We start from the raw sequence: 18,780 nt of genomic DNA, 5'->3' as shown, positions 1-18,780 counted from the left end.
ATGTATTATAATTCGCGAATTTCCTATTTTTCGCACTTGCATCGAAAGTACCTATTATGTTTGTTTTAAAATTATCATTTATTAATCAAAACATAGACCGGTCGTAAAACTTCGTTCCAGCTTCGTTCATTGTATCCAAGTTGGGGGCGTGGTAGCCAACGAAAAATTTCCAGCCAAATTGTATAATTTAAAGAGGCTCTCTGTTCACGCTGTGATACGTTATCTCATTCCAACTTATAGCTCCATTTCACTTTGTTGTGTCGATAAGTTTGTGCAGGAGATTCGGAGATGCAACTCGTCACAAACCACGAATCAAGCCCTTCCGTTTTTGGCAATTGGGCTGAGGAACCGTAAAAACCGTACTTATAATTCATCTACCAATGCACATCTCTATTCGAACTGTCTTGTCAGTGTCAACATGACATTCACATGACATTTCATATTTCAGTGATGTATATCGCATGTTGGCAGGCAATTTGTCAGTGGCCGGCTGAGGGAAATTAGGAGTATATATTTTTTCCCGTAACCTAAAATCACAAATTATTACACAAAATGGAATTGAACGAAAGGATTTTACATTACTTAGAGAAGAGCGATAAAGTGGACACTATAAAGTTAGCTAGTGAGTTTGGTGAGGATCATCAGAAAGTAGTAGGTGCAGTAAAGAGTTTGGAAGCCTTAGAGATGGTTATTTCCGAGGCAGCTAAAAGTACAAAGTGGGAGCTGACCGAGGAAGGGAAGTTAGTCGCTGATAAAGGTAGCCATGAAGCAGTTTTATACAAAAGCGTGCCTGAAAATGGGATACCACAAGCAGAGTTAATGAAGGTATGTTGATAATGAAGTGGTCACCTACTTCAAACATTGATAAGATTTTTTTATGCACTTTGATTGCACCTATTGAAGATTGACATTTATATTTTTATCATATACATATTTAAGTCTGTATCATTTGTGAATTAAAAGGCTTTTTATTTTATATTTATTGTTTGGAATTTGGGACGGATTAGAGCTGTTTCCCACTGACGTCCAGTTTTTTGCGGGTACGGTTTTTTGCAGGATCCAGTTTTCTGTAGTATGTATGCAGGATCCCGCAAACAGAATCCTCGTGAAAACGTTACTATATTAGCACCTATACACTAAAACGGGATCCTGTAAAAAACCATACCCGCAAAAAACTGGACGTCAGTCGGAAACAGCTCTTACTTCTATGTGGAGACAACGAAATTGTAGTATTATGATATAACTGACAATGCATGGTATGTAGCTAGTATTTTTAGAATTTTTTACCCTATTGCGGTTAGAAGGGGGAGATAGTTATTATGAACACTGTATACATATTTTGAAAATCAAACTTAATGTGTGTAGGTACTTTTTATTTAAAATGTGTATAAAACAGATAAGTCCGGAGTATTTTTGAGGTGTTTTATATTATATTTATTTACAGACATCACCAAATGCAAAAGTTGGCTTCAGCAAAGCCATGTCATTAGGCTGGATTCTAATAGATAAATCTGGAGGTGCCCCAATTGTGAAACGTAAAGTCGATGCTATCACAGACATAGTGCAAGACCACCTGAATGAAATAAAGAAAGGCCTAGACTCACTGCCAGACAATGTTCGGAATGATTACAAGAAACGTAAACTGCTCCAGGAAATCACCATTAAAAGCTTCCTTCTCTCTAAAGGTCCACAGTTTGCCACAAGTATTAAAAAGTTAGAAACGGATTTGACTAGTGAAATGCTATTGACTGGATCTTGGAAGACTTTAGATTTCAAACCTTACAACTTTGATGCCCTTGGTAAGATATTTCTCCTTCTAACTCCTTATATTAGAAAATTATTTAAAACAAAAGAGATTTAAGTTCAACTCCTTGATGTGGTTGCATCATCATTTTGTGGACAACCAGTGGATGTCCTAGGGGTTTTGGTCGAGAGGGCTCCTGTGGGGACGAGTTCTTGCGATTATCTGGCGCCAGTCCTTAGTGCAGTGGATTGGATCCATGCGGGTCGTGGCGCGACGAGCAGCAAATCAAGGCCATTCATTCATGTGGCCAACCAGAAATGTTGAAGATATTTTGATACACAATGAACATTTGAATTGCCAATTTCAGGTCAACCCCCAGAATGTGGCCACCTTCATCCCCTCCTCAAAGTGCGTTCAGAATTCCGTGAGATCTTCCTGGAGATGGGTTTCACAGAGATGCCAACCAACAAGTATGTGGAGAGTTCATTCTGGAACTTCGACGCGCTGTACCAGCCACAGCAGCATCCCGCGCGAGATGCGCATGACACCTTCTTCGTGTCTTCACCGGCAACCTGCACTCAGTTCCCTATGGAATACTTGGAAAAAGTTAAGAAGGTGCATAGTGTTGGAGGCTATGGGTCCCAGGTGGGTTTGTTATGTTTTACACCACATTGACTACACCCACAGCAGTATCAATGTTTCGTTTTATAACTTGAACAGTTCCTAGGATCTAATAGTTCATGATAGTTTCTTGTTCGCAATTACTTATTCCTGGCGTAGGAAATTATAATCACTTTGTATGCATATTATTATATTGTTTAATACACTAGCAGCTGAAAGCTGATGCGTGTATATCACTGCACTTGTTTTTTTAACGATTAGTGTTCATTTTTTTTGTTTAAGTGTTTGTCAAGTCTGTTTTTGAAACTATTCACTGAAGGAGCACATATCACTGTTTCTGGCAATTTATTCCACTCGCGTACGACGCGGTTTGATAGAAAGTGCTTCCTAGGATTGCTTGTGCTATATATTATAAAAATAATAACTCTTAAATCTTATAAGGAGGTCATGCCTCCTACCTCCACCTACTGTTCCCGTACGCTTCCTTGCACGTTGTAAAGTATCCACCTTGCGGCCAAAATCAAACGTGACATTTAGACTTCGCACCAAAAAAAAGCTTGCTTCCTCTACACGCTCCCTATTGGTTAGACCTTGTCTCATAATATATTGTTTGTTTAACTAGGGCTACCGTTACGACTGGAAGATAGAGGAGGCACAGAAGAACTTACTGCGCACCCATACTACCGCCGTGAGCGCGCGGATGCTGTACCATCTAGCACAGCAAAAGGAGTTCACTCCACAGAAGTACTTCAGTATAGATAAGGTAAGATAAATCCTATGTCACGCCATCGCCAGACAAAGAATGAAGGACTTTGGAGCAGTATACCGGAACCAAAGGACTTTGAAACGCTACCCATGAGTTCCATCATCCGACACATGGATATGGTGGGAAAAGCTCTTGAGTAGTTGACGGATCTTTTCTAGGGGGTAATTGCACAAAAGATCCCTATGGGTCGAAGTGTATCCGCAAAGGCCCCCGAAAACAATAAGATAAGATAATCCTATATCAAATGAAAGTATGTATGTATACTCTTAAATGTTTTCTGGAAGTTTTTTAAATTAATTGCAATGCGTTCAGGTGTTCCGCAACGAGACTCTGGACGCGACACACTTAGCGGAGTTCCACCAGGTGGAGGGCGTAATTGCAGCGCGCGGTCTCGGGCTGGCTGACCTGATCGCTGTGCTGGACGCTTTCTTCCAGCGCCTCGGCTTCAACCGCCTGCAGTTCAAACCTGCTTACAACCCCTACACAGAACCCAGCATGGAGATCTTTGCGTTCCATGAGGGTAAGTCATCAGTTACATTAGGTCGCGATTGGGGCCGACATACCTACTATTAGCACTGTATAGTTACATCATTCGACCTTGGACTAATCGCTGTGTTAGACACTTTCCAGCGTCTTGGCTTCTAATTCCTGTAGTTCAAGCCTGCATCCTGCACAGAGTCTTTATTACCAAACACAGCATCTTTCCATACATTACATATAAAATATTGACCCTGTCGGCTCAGCTTTTCTTACAAGCTATTACCTAAACAAAAAAACGCATGGTTAGGGCACGGGTTAGCCGCGCACCAATAAATACTTACCTAAAGTCTGAATGGATCTCACTTTAAAGACATAAATTCATAAAAAAAATTCCAGGTCTTGGCAAATGGATCGAAATCGGCAATTCCGGCGTTTTCCGGCCCGAGATGCTTCTGCCCATGGGTCTGCCTGAGGACGTGAATGTGATCGCGTGGGGGTTGTCGCTGGAGCGGCCCACCATGATCAAGTACGGGCTCAACAACATCCGCGATTTGGTCGGGCCTCGCGTCGACTTGCAGATGGTCCACAACAACCCTATATGCAGGCTTAATAAGTGAAGTGTTCAATTGATGCATTAAATTATTTATATTAAAAAACAAAGATCGTTATAATTGATTCGTATTACCCATAAATTAATTTTGGCGAATTATATAATGGCATACATTTTTTTTCGCCCAATATGATTTGCCGTTGATTTGCCAAATCCCATCCCAACCAACATATCGCAGAACGTATAGACAAAAAAAATTACCTACACTGATGTCTATTACTTTACTCGTTGAGTCTGAGGATGTACATATAGGTAGATCAATAGATAATCTAGTTGGCTAAAAATATTGTCTACCTAGAATTCTTACATTCACGTAGGTGTAAACTCTGACTATTAATATTATGCCATTAAAGTCTATATTAATTTCTGTAAATCTTGTTACCTTATGATAAGCTATGGAATCTATGTATGGAATGTCATAAATTGACAGTGAAGTAAAACTGTCCAATTTTTTTGTAAATACAAATTTCGTTTAAATAATCAAAATCATGTTATTTCGACAAATTGTTCGCAATAAATTATACACAAGTCCAATGGTGTTGAGTAAGAGGAATTACGAAATTCCTCCTGAGCTGGTGGAAGTGGGCAAGGCCAAAGACCCAAGCTTCTATAGAATGGTGGAGTACTTCTACCACTACGCCGTGAAGGTTGTCGAACCGGCTCTAAATGAGTACCTCCAGAAACATCCACAACTTTCTGAGAAGAAACGAAAGCAGCGAGTGGCCGGTATTTTAAAGGTAATGTCTTATCCTATAGAATAAATTCACATGTTTTTTGCACGTCAGTCAGGCTACATTTAGTTAAACTGAATCGTCAATAAACGCATATAATTCTTACACCTGCAACCTGCAGAGTCTGTACGGCCCATTGTAGCCGAACACCCGGGCACATGGTGGCTTTGCGCTCACTCGGTTAAGAAGCCGTGCTGAGACATTTGTACTGGTCCTACGAAGTTCAAAGTGTTTTAATTTCCTGGACCGTAATTCAATAGGTGATGGGTTCGTGCAACAGCTCGCTTCAGTTCGAGTTCCCGCTACAACGCAAAAATGGAGACTACGAGATCGTGAAGGGTTACCGTTCCCAGCACAGCGTGCACCGCTTGCCATGCAAAGGAGGTCTGTTTTGTCCCTCTAACTACCTCTTAGGTATTAGATGAACTGAACCAAATGAATGTCTCAGGGTATCGGAGAAGGACCTAGGTTTAGGTAGGTACTCGGACGTCTTCTGCTAGACACATTGTAGGTTAATTGGGCATCTTCAGAAGATATTGTATAGAACAATTAGAACTGTGTAACCTCAGGCTCAAAGAGCAATCATAAATAATAGATTGTTGATTGTTGCCGACCATGTTGGTCGGCCTGTAATAGGGAGCGTGCATGAATAAGAGGGGGCAGCATATAGGAACCGTCAGATTTTTGGCGCGAGGCGTAAATGCATGTGAAGTTTATGCTTCCGAGGTAGACCACAAGATGGCAGAAACTACTATGCACAAGAAAACGTACGATAACGGTAGATTGCAGCGCTTGCTTTGGCAATGTACCTACAACCTGTTTATACAGGCCACAAGATGGCGGACCCTCCAACGAGCACGGTCCCTATTGCAACTGGGTGGTAGCAGATTAGATTTCCTGAAAAAAACATCGACTTCCGAGATTTTTGAATGCATTTTTATTGATTTGTATCTGCCGAACGCGCATAAAATACCTTAAGGTACTACGGTACTAGATACCCATAGCTAATGCTAATTATGTTTACCTATAGGGATCCGATTTTCGGATGAAGTTAACTTAGAAGAGGTGAAAGCTCTAGCAGCGCTAATGACCTACAAATGCGCGTGCTCTAGTATACCATTTGGAGGGGCGAAAGGAGGTACCTATACTCTTAGCAACAGCCATTTATATCCAAGATACACGGTGATAGAGCAATAGGAACCCGTAGTCGCGCCTTGCCTGCTATGAAAGTGCCAGTCATATTTCTATCGAGGTTCTTGCTGCAACCCCGCGACGTTGACCCTGACCCTGTGAGTTTGATTAAAGTGATTAATACTATTAATAGTTATCAACGTAACACGTTCACTCTATAATATACCTATTACCTACAATAATTCAGGTGTTAATAAGTATTATCATGGAACTTGTTTTAGGAGTGAGTATCAACCCAAAGTGTTATACGATAGCCGAGTTGCAGAGGATTACCCGTCGATATACACTGGAGTTGGCCAAAAAAAACTATATAGGTGAGTAACTTGATAGTCTGAGACTTCTGAGTAGGTATACCAATATGCAGGTAAGACATTTCGTTATGAATTAATTAATGATTGGAATATTTCAGGCGCAGGCGTGGATGTTCCCGCTCCTGATGTAAACACCTCCGGCAGGGAGATGTCCTGGATCGTTGATACTTATGTCAAAACTTTGGGTACAAATCTTGTGTGAATAGATATTAATTTAGTGTTAACACAAAAATACCTACCCAATAAGACTATCCGCGTTGGATTTCTTAGTACATAAGTAGACTGCGGAGCCGGAGCCCTAAAAACGGCCCGGAAGGAGCCCTAAAAATATTCTAAAGAATATTTGTTCAAAAGTGTCAGTGGATATAAAAACCTTAAGTATTTTTGTTTTGGTCAATAGTTTCCCATTTACTGACCGGTGTTGGTCGGCAGGCTATCGAGACATAAACGCGGCTGCCTGCGTGACGGGCAAGCCGATCAACGGCGGCGGCATACACGGGCGCGTCGAGGCGACGGGACGCGGTGTGTTCATGACCATCAACCAATTCATTCACGACGAGGCGTGGATGCAGCTCATTGGCATTCCGGCTGGCTTCAAGGTAGAAGTAACATGTTCGTAGCTACAAGGGTTACTTGTATAGGTGCGGGAGCCGAAGGGCTGTGACGTACCTATATTATGATCATCAACCCTTCATTCACGTCGAGGCGTGTTTAACTGTTATCTCCTTTTGACCAACTTTGATGCCGATTTCCAACAACAGGATAAAACTGCGATCATTCAAGGCTTCGGAAATGTGGGCAGCTACGCAGCGGTATACCTCCACGAGCAAGGGGTCAAGATCATAGGCGTTGTGGAGGTCGATTGCAATCTGGCGAAAGCTGAGGGTATCGACCCTGTGGTAAGCGTGCTACGATCCTATTATAATTAGGTATAAAATTAAAAATAGATTCGTAAAAAAAAAACTATTTGGTATGCTCAGTGAATCAACTGAAGGGACTTAGGTAGTTTAATCATAGACAAAAATTCTCTTTGGCTTAATTAAAGGCACGTAAGGTACAGCGTTCCGATTAGATAATGTTTTGTTATTTGTATACCTAATAACATTTTTTACGCTAGCTATAGGCTTTCTAAGACTAGGAATAATTAGGTAGGTAACCTACATAGATATTTAACTGGGCTATACCTATCTTCAGGAGCTGATTAAATATAAGAAAAGCAACCGAGGCAGCGCAAAAGGCTTTCCTGGCGCGCAGGAAGCGGACTCCGAGCTACTCTATCAAAAGTGCGACATCCTCGTTCTGGCCGCGCTAGAGAAGGCCATCACCCAGGATAACGCCGCCAAGCTCCAATGCCGGGTGAGGACGAATGCTATTGAGCTAGTAAATAAGTTAAAGACTCAAGTTTGCACTGTAACTGCATGGAACCGTCGGTCAGTGAGACGATCAACCACTGACACTTACTGTTGTTAACTTTCCATTTAGGTAGGTACTGCTCCAAGTCAGGGATGGTTAATGGTTACCCCTTGCCTTCAACCGCGCAGTTTCGCGTCGTAAGGGTCGTATCAGGCTGACAAGGAGAAGAGTCATCACAGACTCGTAAAAAAATAGTCTTAGTTTTACTTAAAAGTAAAGTAGATGTTGTAGTAGCAAGTAAGTGTTCTCGTACCATCGCCCACACTGTTAACTGTACAGAGGTGGACCTTATGTCTTTTGTAATAAGGTCTACCGATGTACAGTTAGGAGTGTTGCTGTTTGTACAACCAATCCATGTGTGTGATTTTCAAATGATTTTTTTTTGTTGACTCGAGCAGATGATCGGCGAGGGTGCGAACGGACCGACGACGCCGGCGGCTGATGTGATACTCCGCGAAAAGAAGATCCTTGTGCTGCCCGACCTCTTGGCCAACGCAGGAGGTGTCACAGTCTCCTACTTCGAATTCCTGAAGAACATTAACCACGTGAGCTACGGGAAGCTCAGCATCAAATTCTGGAAGGATTCTAATACGGCGTTGTTAGGTAGGCAAGGTGCTCCGATGGCGAGACAACCCTCTTGATGCTAACCCACACAAATAGCGTCACCGTCTACTTCTTTAAAGTTGTCAACTATATGTTTCGGGAAGCTCAACAACAAATTCTGATAGTATTCCAGGACAACATTGCGGCATTGTTAGGTAAGTAGGTGTCCCATATAGGGCTTTTGAGACTGTAACTGAATCTCCTTCCCGACCAACTTAGCTCCTCGCCGTTACCGTCCTTATTTCGAAAACTCCCAAGAACCTTAAACACGTGCGAGCCAGGAAAGAATTGGCGTTTTCAGACACAAAAAGCTGACGTAGCAGAGGTCTTTCCTGTTAGAGCAAGAGCCTGTCCAAATTTCTCGTATCATGAATTCTTTAAAAAATAATAATTAAATAGGTCTATATATTTTGCCACAACATTTTGCAGATTCAGTTGAGCAGTCACTTAAGAAAGCGAACATCTCCGCGCCGATTGAGCCAACGCCGCTGTTCCAGGCCATGATATGCGGCGCGAACGAGGAGCTGATCGTCAACTCGGGGTTGGAGTACTCGATGACGAAGGCCTGCAATGTAAGTTTCTGCTTGTTGAGTGTTTCCAGAAGGAGGGGCCTTCTGGAAACACTCAACAAGCAGAAAAGAGAAAATCGAGCCAACGCATGATATGCTCTCATGCGGGGCTCGAGTAGTCCAAAACTTATTACTTTATCACTTCCACTACTTTCTTTACTGCAACGATCGGGCTAGGTTAGCTCGTTGGCGCTCGGCTTTTGGGTACAGAATAAATTAATAATAGTAGTAGGTACAGAAGGTTCACTCTCAAACAAACGACTGAAACGAGTCTATTACGAGAGATGCAAGCGCAAGTGCGAGCAGGCGTCTGTGTCCATGTACTTGTAGCGACGCGACAAAATCGCGGAGTGGGGCACGTCTCTTTTGGGCTGTTTCAAGCATCCAGTACCTACGGACCACTATTATACCTACATAACCTACATTACAGTAATAATAAACAACCCTATAGAGAGCAACAAAGAGAATTAAATCACTACGTTGAGCAACGCCGCGACAACGTGGATGCTGCGTAAACTTAACAACCATAAGGAGTCCAAATATAACGCGTTATACCTCATGGAGGAACGGGAATAACGGGATTCGTCACTTTTAACTGTGAAATATCGGTTATGTTCTGTGTAGTTGGCTGTTAACTTCTGCACTTACTGTCTTATCTGTTTCATGTCCCTTACAAAAACCTGAATGCTTATCATGCAGTCTGGTCATAGCGATCCATCTCCATTATAGAGATGGGTAACTCAGGAGTGATAGATAAAAAGATATATATCTTTCTCGTTTCATGAATCACTCTTCTTGTCTTTACGAATCCGAATGTATCAGTATATCCGTACCGCTCACTCCCTCGGCAACGATTTACTAAAGCGAAAGCGATGACTCGGTCGCGCGTCGACCGAAGTAACACGAACGAGCGACAGCGGTCGTTCAGGCGGATTCGGTCGGACGCGTCATTCGCTATTCCGCGGGAACGAGAAGTAGATAGTATAGTATTTCTCGCTCGCGCAGGATGCAATGCAAATTGCAATGATGAGTTATTAATTCGGTTAATGAGTTAAATTGCATTGCATTTAATAAAATGTAAACAAAAAGCAATAAGGTATTTTATTAGGCAAATATATTCTTGCGCATGACAATACGAACCAAATCAAGCTTCCTCGTGAATGTACCAATCTATATCCATCATGATACAAAATGAAAATGTCGCCACGTTATAATAACAATTCTGTCTCTCTCTCATTCATAAGATGACGCAAAGTCAGTAAGTGTCGATACAGTTACGAGCGGGACAACTGATACATACGGATATAAAGATATAAAAGAGTGATACATATCCCAGTGGTAAAAAGATATATATCAATCTTTTCCCTCTACTGACACATTTCGCCCATCTCTACTCCATTATCACGCTGTCACGTAGATACCATCAATGACCAACATATTTGAACTGGTTCCTTGCAGAATGTGATGCGCGCTGCGAAGCAATACGACCTCGGTTTGGACGTGCGCACGGCGGCCTATGTCACCGCCATCGAGAGGATCTTTCTAACATACGACGAACAAGGCCTCACGATTTAACTCGTCATCACACATTGCTATAAACCGATTACTCCGCGATACTATATTCAACTGTGATGTAGGTATAGGCAAGTATAGGTATGTGCTGTAGTTTTTTTTGACAATATAACCTTTAACCGCTCAAAGTATAATACACTACCACGTTATTACACACCCAGTTTCGCTACACTGTACAAGGTGTTGGCACCTAAAATAAAAACCGGGCAAGTACCATAATGCAAAAAACGGCAAAAAAAAAACGGTCACCCATTCAAGTACTGACCCCGCCCGACGTTGCTTAACTTCGGTCAAAAATCACGTTTGTTGTATGGGAGCCCCACTTAAATCTTTATTTTATTCTGTTTTTAGTATTTGTTGTTATAGCGGCAACAGAAATACATCATCTGTGAAAATTTCAACTGTCTAGCTATCACGGTTCGTGAGATACAGCCTGGTGACAGACGGACGGACGGACGGACAGCGGAGTCTTAGTAATAGGGTCCCGTTTTACCCTTTGGGTACGGAACCCTAATAGTATGCGGTGATGGTTAGATATCTCTTCACTCCACTTGTAACGGTCGTAGACTCAGCGTTTTGCTTGTACCTAAATCAAAGTTGACGAAAACATTAAAAAAAATTGATTCATTGTTTATTACATTTCTTAAAATATTATAACATTTTCATAAAATATACATCGCAACAATATTGTATTCTGAAATCAATTAAATATAATGATTAAGTAATACGTACCTGTGTTTTCTTTAACGTCTAAAGTTTTAAATTATAACGTTATTGCTTTTTGGTTACGCGCTGGTTTTAACCTGTTACCGCTACGTTCTGGCCACCTCCCGGTTGTCCCGGAACCACTGCACGGTCTCGCGTACAGCCTGCTCAAAAGGCGTGAACGTGAAGTCCTTGTAAAGTGCGCGAAGCTTGTTGTTAGAGGCGGTCTTCTTGTACTGCCCGTCGGCGCTGCTCGTGTCGTAGACCAAAGTGCCTTGGAACCCGTGGGCTTTCTTGATGGCTTCGGCTACCGCGCTTATGGGCACCTCGTCTTCTTCGTCCACTGGAAGGTTAGATAAAAAGGGCAATTTAAGATAACGTAGCCTTTTTCTTCGAAAGCGAATAGTGGTAAAAATGTAAGTTTCGAATGGGGGGTCGGTTGCATTTAATCAATTAGCAATTACAGCCGCTACGATACGACGGCATCATGGCCCGGGCCTGATTTTACTCCCGAGGGAGAAATGAATTTTTAGGGTTCCATAGTCAACTAGGAACTTATTACTAGTTTTTCCATGTCCGTCTGTCTGATTGCCCGTCCAAGGCTTTACTCCGTGAGTTTTAATGCAAGAAAAGCCCCCTCCACACTCGTGCGCGAATCGCGGCGCGAAGCCGCGAACGCGAGTGTGGCGTCGATTTTCGCAGACAGCGAAATCGACTCCACATTCGCGTTCGCGGCTTCGCCCGCGATTCACGCGCATAGTCTGGAGGGGGCTAAACATGCAATTAGTCATGGTTATATAATGATATAAATCACTTAAACAATAATTCCAACAAAGTGGTAAAATAAAAACTAGGAAAACTATACACATACCTATAAAGGTGGGTAGGCATATGAGTATTCCTGCCCTAAGCTGATGTATCACAGAACAATGCGTTGATTACCTGATAAGATGATGGGCTCCACGCTGTCGTAATTCCGCAGCACCCACAAGAAGAGGCGGGCTAAGTCGGGCGAATAGATGAACTGTCGTAGGGGCCGCCCGCTGCCCAGTACCGTGAATGTCGAGTCGCCTGCAAACGAAACAACACCAGTAGTCACAACTCTTACGAGACCTTAAGCCTCCTCCACACTCGTGCGCGAATCGCGGCTTCGCCCGCATTCACACGCATAGTCTGGAGGGGGCTTTAGGGTCGTTTGACTTCTGCGTTAACTCCTTTATGTCCCATGGATATCGACAGCGTACGAAATGTTAATCAAAATTCAATTGTAAACTTAAACCCTCAAAGTCGTTATTTGAGTGGGAAATGTGGTATATACATTTCAGAAATTAAAATAAAAACGAAAGGGAACTCACAATTGTTTTGTATTGGCAGTAATACAAGTATTTCATACACCATTTCTACCCGAAATAGACGTAAATATAATCAATATTATTATTATTTGTTAATGTAACAGCTTTGTTTTTATTTTGCGTATTCATAGTGCATAGAATACCTACAGTAAATAATAGAACAAACCACCACTATGAAAGTATACGGATCATTTCTGAGTGTCTGATAATTCCGAAAATGGACTCTGACTGGATGGACTTACGGGTGATTTTAAGAACCTTCGGGGACGATTCGGAGACTGGACCGGATTTTTATCTGAAATACACCAAACAAAAACTGCAGTAACCCACCGTTTCTCATAGCGTCGTCCATCCTACGAACGAGCGCTGGAATGACGTGGCTGGACTGTAGGCTGTAGTTGTCCCTCGGGCCGAACACGTTGCACGGGATCACCGACGTGAACACGCGTCCGTGCTGATCGTGGTAGCCTCTAGAAAATACTTCTTTAAAGCACAAGCTAAGCAAAAGGGCCATGACATCCGTCTAATAGTATGATGCTTATAATATAGATTTTAGGATTATGACGATAAGGTAGAGATGCATGTGAGTAAAATGGTGTCTTTCTGTCTATTCCCGCTTTAGGTGACCGACGCAGGCACAAAATGAGAGCTTCAATTATCTTCTTTGTCAATAAGATCAGTTTTTAATTCCAATGACTGTGATAATTACACTAATAAGGACACTTTTTATGATGGCAGTACAAACTGGACTGGTAAGCGCGCCCACATTTTGTATAGATACGTACTATGCTGTGAGCCTGTGACTGATGTGTCGGTGTCACAATATCGTTCCGCCATTGTATAACAGAAAAGATCATAAAAATTTACGATAAAATAAATGGTTACCTATTTAGAACATCGATCATTCTCTTCGCATAGCTGTATCCGTAATTTGACGTGTGTGGCGGTCCATTGTGAACCTGAAATATTTAAATATCATTTCATCAGAGTGTAGCAAATAAAGTAGACCGACAACCCCCACACAACGCCCGCCGCGAGAATCGTCAATGTTGTAGACGACATTAAATAATATTAGTTCTTTAATCATTTGCTTATGAAAACTGCCATCCATCATCATCATCATCATCATGCACAGAGTTTGTGCTTAGACTGTAGTGTTCATACAAACATAGCACATTCTATGTCTATGGTTAGTGTTTGTGTACTTACCATAGTTTCGTCTATAGGATAAGTGGTCTTGTCTGGGAATATGCACGTAGATAGGCAGGAGACCACCTTCTTCACATTGTTGTTGTGGCAGGCAGCAAGGACATTGTCGTTTATCTCCATGTTTTCTCTCTGCAAATATTGTTATGTTAAAAGTAAAGCAAAAATGTATTGTCACAAACTCACAACGCCTGTATAAGTGGATACCAACCCGAATGCAATTTCGTAATGGATAAGTAACATCAAACTTCATCATTTATTCAGCAAATAGGCCACAAGGGCACTTTTACACTAGTATATAATCTAACATGTTGTTTATATCCAAAAACAGATGAGAGTAGTTCATATAACAGATATACTATATTATACATATATAAGCCCAAGCACAATGCAATTCAGGTTTCTTTTTATTTTAGCCTTTTCTAATTCAGGTTCCTTGCTTTCATAAATTAGTAATGAAAAATTTCAAACATGTGTATAACTTATAGAACTTACGAAGAAATCTAAATTATGTGCCATGTTGTGGAACAGGCCACCAACCATGGCCGCCAGGTGGATGACATGTGTGGGTTGGTGCTTCTTGAATAGAGCCTCAGTTTGCTGCTTATCTCTGTAAATATTTACAAACACTGTATAAAGGTTGATTGATTAAAATAATTAATAGAATAGAATAGTTTTTTTATTCGTAAAGACACAGACAATAGACAACATAGAAAAAACATAGTGAAAAATAAAGTGTCACAAAATCATGTTTTCTTTCAAAACCATTTTTTAAATACCTAGTTGGTTGGTTAATTTTGATTTTATTAAGTTGGAAAGTGGTCATTGCAGCATATGGACGCCTTCAACCCCAGTACAACAGTCAATGTAGATTTTTCTGAGGAGTTTTTAAAATCTAAGGGACACAATTGTCAAAGACTTGGACTTTATGGCGCAATACGAGATTTACTAGTTCCCAAGATTCTGCACTGCATCCTTGTTAAATGAGTAGACCAGGGCTCTCCAATTCCCCGGCTCGCGGGTCAAATCCGGCCCGCGAAGCGTTCCAATCCGGCCCGCCGACAGCGGTCCAATCCGGCCCGCGGGAGCGAGGCTCCAGGTGTTCAGCCCTAACAGCAGCAACCCCAGATACACCCACACCCCCTCGGCGCCGACAGTGGCCCGCGCGAAAATTCTGAGGCGCAATATGGCCCTCAGGTAAAAAAGTTTGGAGACCCCTGGAGTAGACCATCAAAACTGATTACCATCATTAAAAGTCATTTATGTATTTATTTAATAGTCGCCTTAAATTTTTAATTAATAATGTATATGTGCAATACCAGCCCTTGACTCCTATGATTCTTTGTCATATGTTCTTTGTTAATGTAGTTATGAAGTGCAATATACACTTGCCTAAGATCACCATCCTTGGAGCCACAAAAAATCCATGTCTCATTTTGGTGTCCTTTTCCCTGCTGTTTCTCCTCTTCGACAACTGTTTTGATGGCTTGTCCAACAAGCCCTGAACCTCCTGTTACTAAAATAATTTGAGACTTCCCATCCATCTAAAGAGAAAAACAAAAATCTTATCTTATACGCAAAAAATACACTTATTTAAAAGCTCGAAATGCATGAGCTGTTTTCAAAGCTTCCTTACCATAATGAAGTTAATAGAATAGTATGTTTGTTTGCACTAAAACCCGCATACGTGGCGAGAATCAAATAATATGTAACCGCTGTACCGGCAGAAATTTAATGTTTGATAAGTTTTTTTTTTTTTTTTTTTTTTTTTTTTTTTTTTTTTCTGGCTTACTCCCTGGAATTTTGCACAGGGTGGATTTGCCAATGTCGGTGTTGACTTTCACACGTGAGGAGAATGTTCGGTATAATAATTTTGCATTTTTGGGAGGATGTAGTCGGGGAAACCTAAAAACAAATAATTGTTATGAACATCACAGACAAACACATGACGAATACAACGATTAGCAAAAAAGCGGGAAGCGGATGACAGAACGTTAGTAGTGCCAACATGAAGGAAGTGGAAGAGAAGAAAACGATATATATAATATAGAAATATAGAGTTTAGAATAAAACGAGTATAGATTGACATGAATTATACGCATTAAATTAGAAGAGATAAGACAATATTTAGAGTTTTATGTTATTTGTTTGTAAATATTTAATTAGAATAGAAGTTAGCTTAGTATCCATGTGGCAAAGAAGCGAGCTAAAGCATATAGGTCGTGGAACATTTTCGGGTAGTACATCGTATAGTGAGTAGCTACATTTTGTACAAGCAAAGAAGATGTGGTCCAAGTTGCCCTCATCCAACCCACATTCACACAATGAGTTCGCACGGACACCAATCATAGCCAGAAATAACGGAGTACATACTTTGCCTAAGCGTAAACGGCAAATGGTGGATATTACCCACTTTGGAGAAGTACGGAATCGATAGAACCATGGTTTTCGAGTAATTCGAGGTTGTACACAGCCATAATGTTTACCAGTCTCCAATCTAGAGATATCCCATTGCCTCTGCCATGTATTAAACATATCAGATAGTGCACAACTCAACAGGTCAGTACTGTAAGTTTCCCGTTTTAGTGAACCAATCTCAATCGCCCGTTTTGCCCATATATCAGCCACCTCATTGCCTCTAATACCACAGTGGCTTGGAACCCATCCGAGAACAATATGTAGGCCCCTCGATTCACACCTACGTAGCACAGCTTTAATTTCAAGAATCAAAGGAAATTTGGCTTTAAATTTTAATTGATTGCCTACTATTGCCTGCAGGCAACTCCTACTGTCAGAAAAGATAATTGTTTTTTTAATGTTATGTGTGTCTGCATATTTGACAGCCTCAAGAATAGCAACTGCCTCACCTGTGAAAATGGACGCTTGAGGAGGACATTTAAATGGAAGGACGATATTGTACCGTGGAATCCACACCGCTGCTCCCACACATCTTGCAGGATCCACCTTAGAAGCGTCAGTAAAAACCGGTAAGTAATCTTGCCATTTATCTAAAAATTTATTAAATTTATTGTTTGCTCCTGGATCATCTTTGAAAATTCCTATGTCTAATATGACCTTTGGTGAGTAAATTAGGGTCTCAAACGCCACTTCAAATAATGGGTTAGCACCAGATTGATATAAAGTGGGGTGGATATTAATTAATTTTGAAAAAGAAATTACTATTCTGGGAAAGGCTTTATATGTCCAATATCTACTTTCAGTGACCTCCAGTGCCAGCGCCTGCAAGCGTGGGAGCAGCAAGTGGTTGTTGTAAGAGCTGGCTTTGATCAAGAACCTGTCGGCGAGGTATTGTCTGCGTAGAGCCAACGGCGGTTCAACACCTTCCACCTGCATGCCATTTTTGGGAGAGGGAAGCATAGCACCTAGTATGATCCTTAAACATTTAGCCTGTATAAGATCTAATTTATCTAGACCATCCTTATTACAGGGTTCCATTAAAAATGCCCCATAGTCTATATGGCTACGTATGATGGCATTGTATAGTAGCTTCTGGCAATAAGGATGGGAACCCCACCAGACACCCGACAATGCTCGAAGAATATTAATATTTTTCTCACATTTACCCAGTACATATTTGTGGTGTGAGGTGCCAGACATTTTATGATCTAAAATAACACCTAGAAATTTTACTGACTCTTTATTTGGAATCATCACACCACCATAACGGACATCTGCGTCAGGCATGGTCCTTCTGCGACTGAAAGTCACTACACAGCTTTTTGTTGGCGATAGGGTCAAACCATGTTCATCAAGCCAATCCTTGAGGTAACCCAAAGCTGTATTAAGACTAGCAGTGGCTTTGTCCATTGACTTTGCTGAGGTGTATAAGACTAGGTCATCAGCATACTGCAAGATATTACAGAAGGATAGGACAGATTGCTCCAAGTCGTAGGTGTAGATACTGTAAAGCAGGGGGCTGAGTACCGATCCTTGCGGGAGACCACGCCACAAAGTTCGAGGTGGGTAATAGGAATTACCATTCCTAATTTTAATTGACCTACCCATGAACAATTTGGTGACAATATGTACAATCTTCGCGGGAATGCTCAGATGTAGCATTTTTGCCCTGAGCACCGGAAGAAGGACATTGTCGTAGGCCGCAGAGATATCTAGAAAACATCCCAGCAGATATTCGTTTTTTGAAAGGGTTAGTCGGATATCAGTTGCTAAGATATTTAAGCTGTCCATTGTACTACGACCCTTTCGGAAGCCAAACTGCGTGTCAGCTAGAATACCCTTGTTTTCCACAAACCATTCCAATCTATTTTTAACCAGATGCTCTAATATCTTTCCCATTGTCGCGGAAAGAGCAATCGGGCGATATGAGCTAGCTTCGTCTGGGTTTTTAGACGGTTTTAGGATTGGGATAATAACTTGGGTCTTCCAGTCAACTGGGATCTCTCCCGTGTCAAAGGCATGGTTTAGAATACCGAGCAGATACTCCTGTGAAGATGAATTGAGCTTAGACAGGAAACAGTATGGTATGCCATCCTCTCCAGGTGTAGTATTTCTCAATCCACTAAGCACTAGACTGAGTTCTGAATATGAGAAAGGCATGTCCAGTGAGCTCAAGGTGCCTGACAGCGGGGGAAGTAACAAGCAGGATGCTTCAGGGACAGTTGACGGGGCAAGTCTATCTGCAAAGTCGGCCAGCCAAGGAGCATCTGTGGTGGGCATAGACTCTGGATGAAATGAACCCCTGAACCTCTTTATGTTCCGCCATACAAGTGATGGAGGGGTTCTAGGAGATAAGCTCTCACAGAATCCCTTCCATCCCCCCTTTTTAGCCTTTGCTAGGAAGCGCTTTGTACGTGCCGAGATTTTTTTAAAAGAAATGTAATCATCTAAATTTCCGGAATTGTTAAAAGTTTTTTCAGCGGCATCC

General features: G+C 41.6%; 3 protein-coding genes and 1 long non-coding RNA gene across 4 annotated transcripts; 3 read left to right on the top strand and 1 right to left on the bottom strand.

Annotated features, from left to right (window-relative positions):
• Positions 1-468: 468 nt before the first annotated feature.
• LOC134803893 (phenylalanine--tRNA ligase alpha subunit) lies at positions 469-4,271 on the top strand. The gene is made up of 6 exons (XM_063776720.1): positions 469-825; positions 1,445-1,799; positions 2,112-2,389; positions 2,988-3,128; positions 3,444-3,651; positions 4,008-4,271. Exons 1-6 carry the CDS (start codon positions 553-555, stop codon positions 4,226-4,228), a joined length of 1,476 nt encoding a protein of 491 aa, XP_063632790.1. The 5' UTR covers positions 469-552; the 3' UTR covers positions 4,229-4,271.
• A 373-nt stretch (positions 4,272-4,644) lies between these two features.
• LOC134804005 (glutamate dehydrogenase, mitochondrial-like) lies at positions 4,645-11,338 on the top strand. Its single transcript, XM_063776862.1, has 11 exons — positions 4,645-4,958; positions 5,213-5,336; positions 5,983-6,090; positions 6,365-6,457; positions 6,553-6,639; positions 6,887-7,053; positions 7,216-7,353; positions 7,649-7,810; positions 8,266-8,470; positions 8,900-9,042; positions 10,498-11,338. Exons 1-11 carry the CDS (start codon positions 4,710-4,712, stop codon positions 10,612-10,614), a joined length of 1,593 nt encoding a protein of 530 aa, XP_063632932.1. The 5' UTR covers positions 4,645-4,709; the 3' UTR covers positions 10,615-11,338.
• Positions 11,230-15,642, bottom strand: LOC134804036 (GDP-L-fucose synthase). The gene is made up of 8 exons (XM_063776913.1): positions 15,511-15,642; positions 15,267-15,418; positions 14,370-14,484; positions 13,878-14,006; positions 13,554-13,627; positions 12,999-13,138; positions 12,259-12,387; positions 11,230-11,659 (listed from the first exon to the last, which is right to left on the bottom strand). The coding sequence occupies exons 1-8, from the start codon at positions 15,511-15,513 to the stop codon at positions 11,424-11,426; spliced, it is 978 nt and encodes a 325-aa protein (XP_063632983.1). The 5' UTR covers positions 15,514-15,642; the 3' UTR covers positions 11,230-11,423.
• A 797-nt stretch (positions 15,643-16,439) lies between these two features.
• On the top strand, positions 16,440-18,040 carry LOC134804105 (uncharacterized). Its single transcript, XR_010146070.1, has 2 exons — positions 16,440-16,861; positions 17,096-18,040. It is a non-coding gene; the product is annotated as an uncharacterized LOC134804105 (long non-coding RNA).
• Positions 18,041-18,780: the final 740 nt, after the last annotated feature.

This window comes from Cydia splendana, chromosome 2 (genome assembly GCF_910591565.1).
Source record: "Cydia splendana chromosome 2, ilCydSple1.2, whole genome shotgun sequence".
NCBI classification, from domain to species: Eukaryota; Metazoa; Arthropoda; class Insecta; order Lepidoptera; family Tortricidae; genus Cydia; species Cydia splendana.
This window is presented reverse-complemented; position numbering and strand designations above follow the sequence as displayed.

Coding starts and splice junctions, on each gene's coding strand:
- LOC134803893 (XM_063776720.1), top strand. CDS start 553: ATGGAATTGAACGAAAGGATTTTACATTACTTAGAGAAGAGCGATAAA. Junction 1,800..2,111: donor TTACAACTTTGATGCCCTTG/GTAAGATATTTC, acceptor TGCCAATTTCAG/GTCAACCCCCAGAATGTGGC. Junction 2,390..2,987: donor TTGGAGGCTATGGGTCCCAG/GTGGGTTTGTTA, acceptor TTGTTTAACTAG/GGCTACCGTTACGACTGGAA.
- LOC134804005 (XM_063776862.1), top strand. CDS start 4,710: ATGTTATTTCGACAAATTGTTCGCAATAAATTATACACAAGTCCAATG. Junction 6,091..6,364: donor ATTTGGAGGGGCGAAAGGAG/GTACCTATACTC, acceptor AACTTGTTTTAG/GAGTGAGTATCAACCCAAAG. Junction 7,811..8,265: donor CCGCCAAGCTCCAATGCCGG/GTGAGGACGAAT, acceptor TGACTCGAGCAG/ATGATCGGCGAGGGTGCGAA.
- LOC134804036 (XM_063776913.1), bottom strand. Junction 13,628..13,877: donor ATCCTATAGACGAAACTATG/GTAAGTACACAA, acceptor TAAATATTTCAG/GTTCACAATGGACCGCCACA. Junction 11,660..12,258: donor GGAGCCCATCATCTTATCAG/GTAATCAACGCA, acceptor CTAACCTTCCAG/TGGACGAAGAAGACGAGGTG.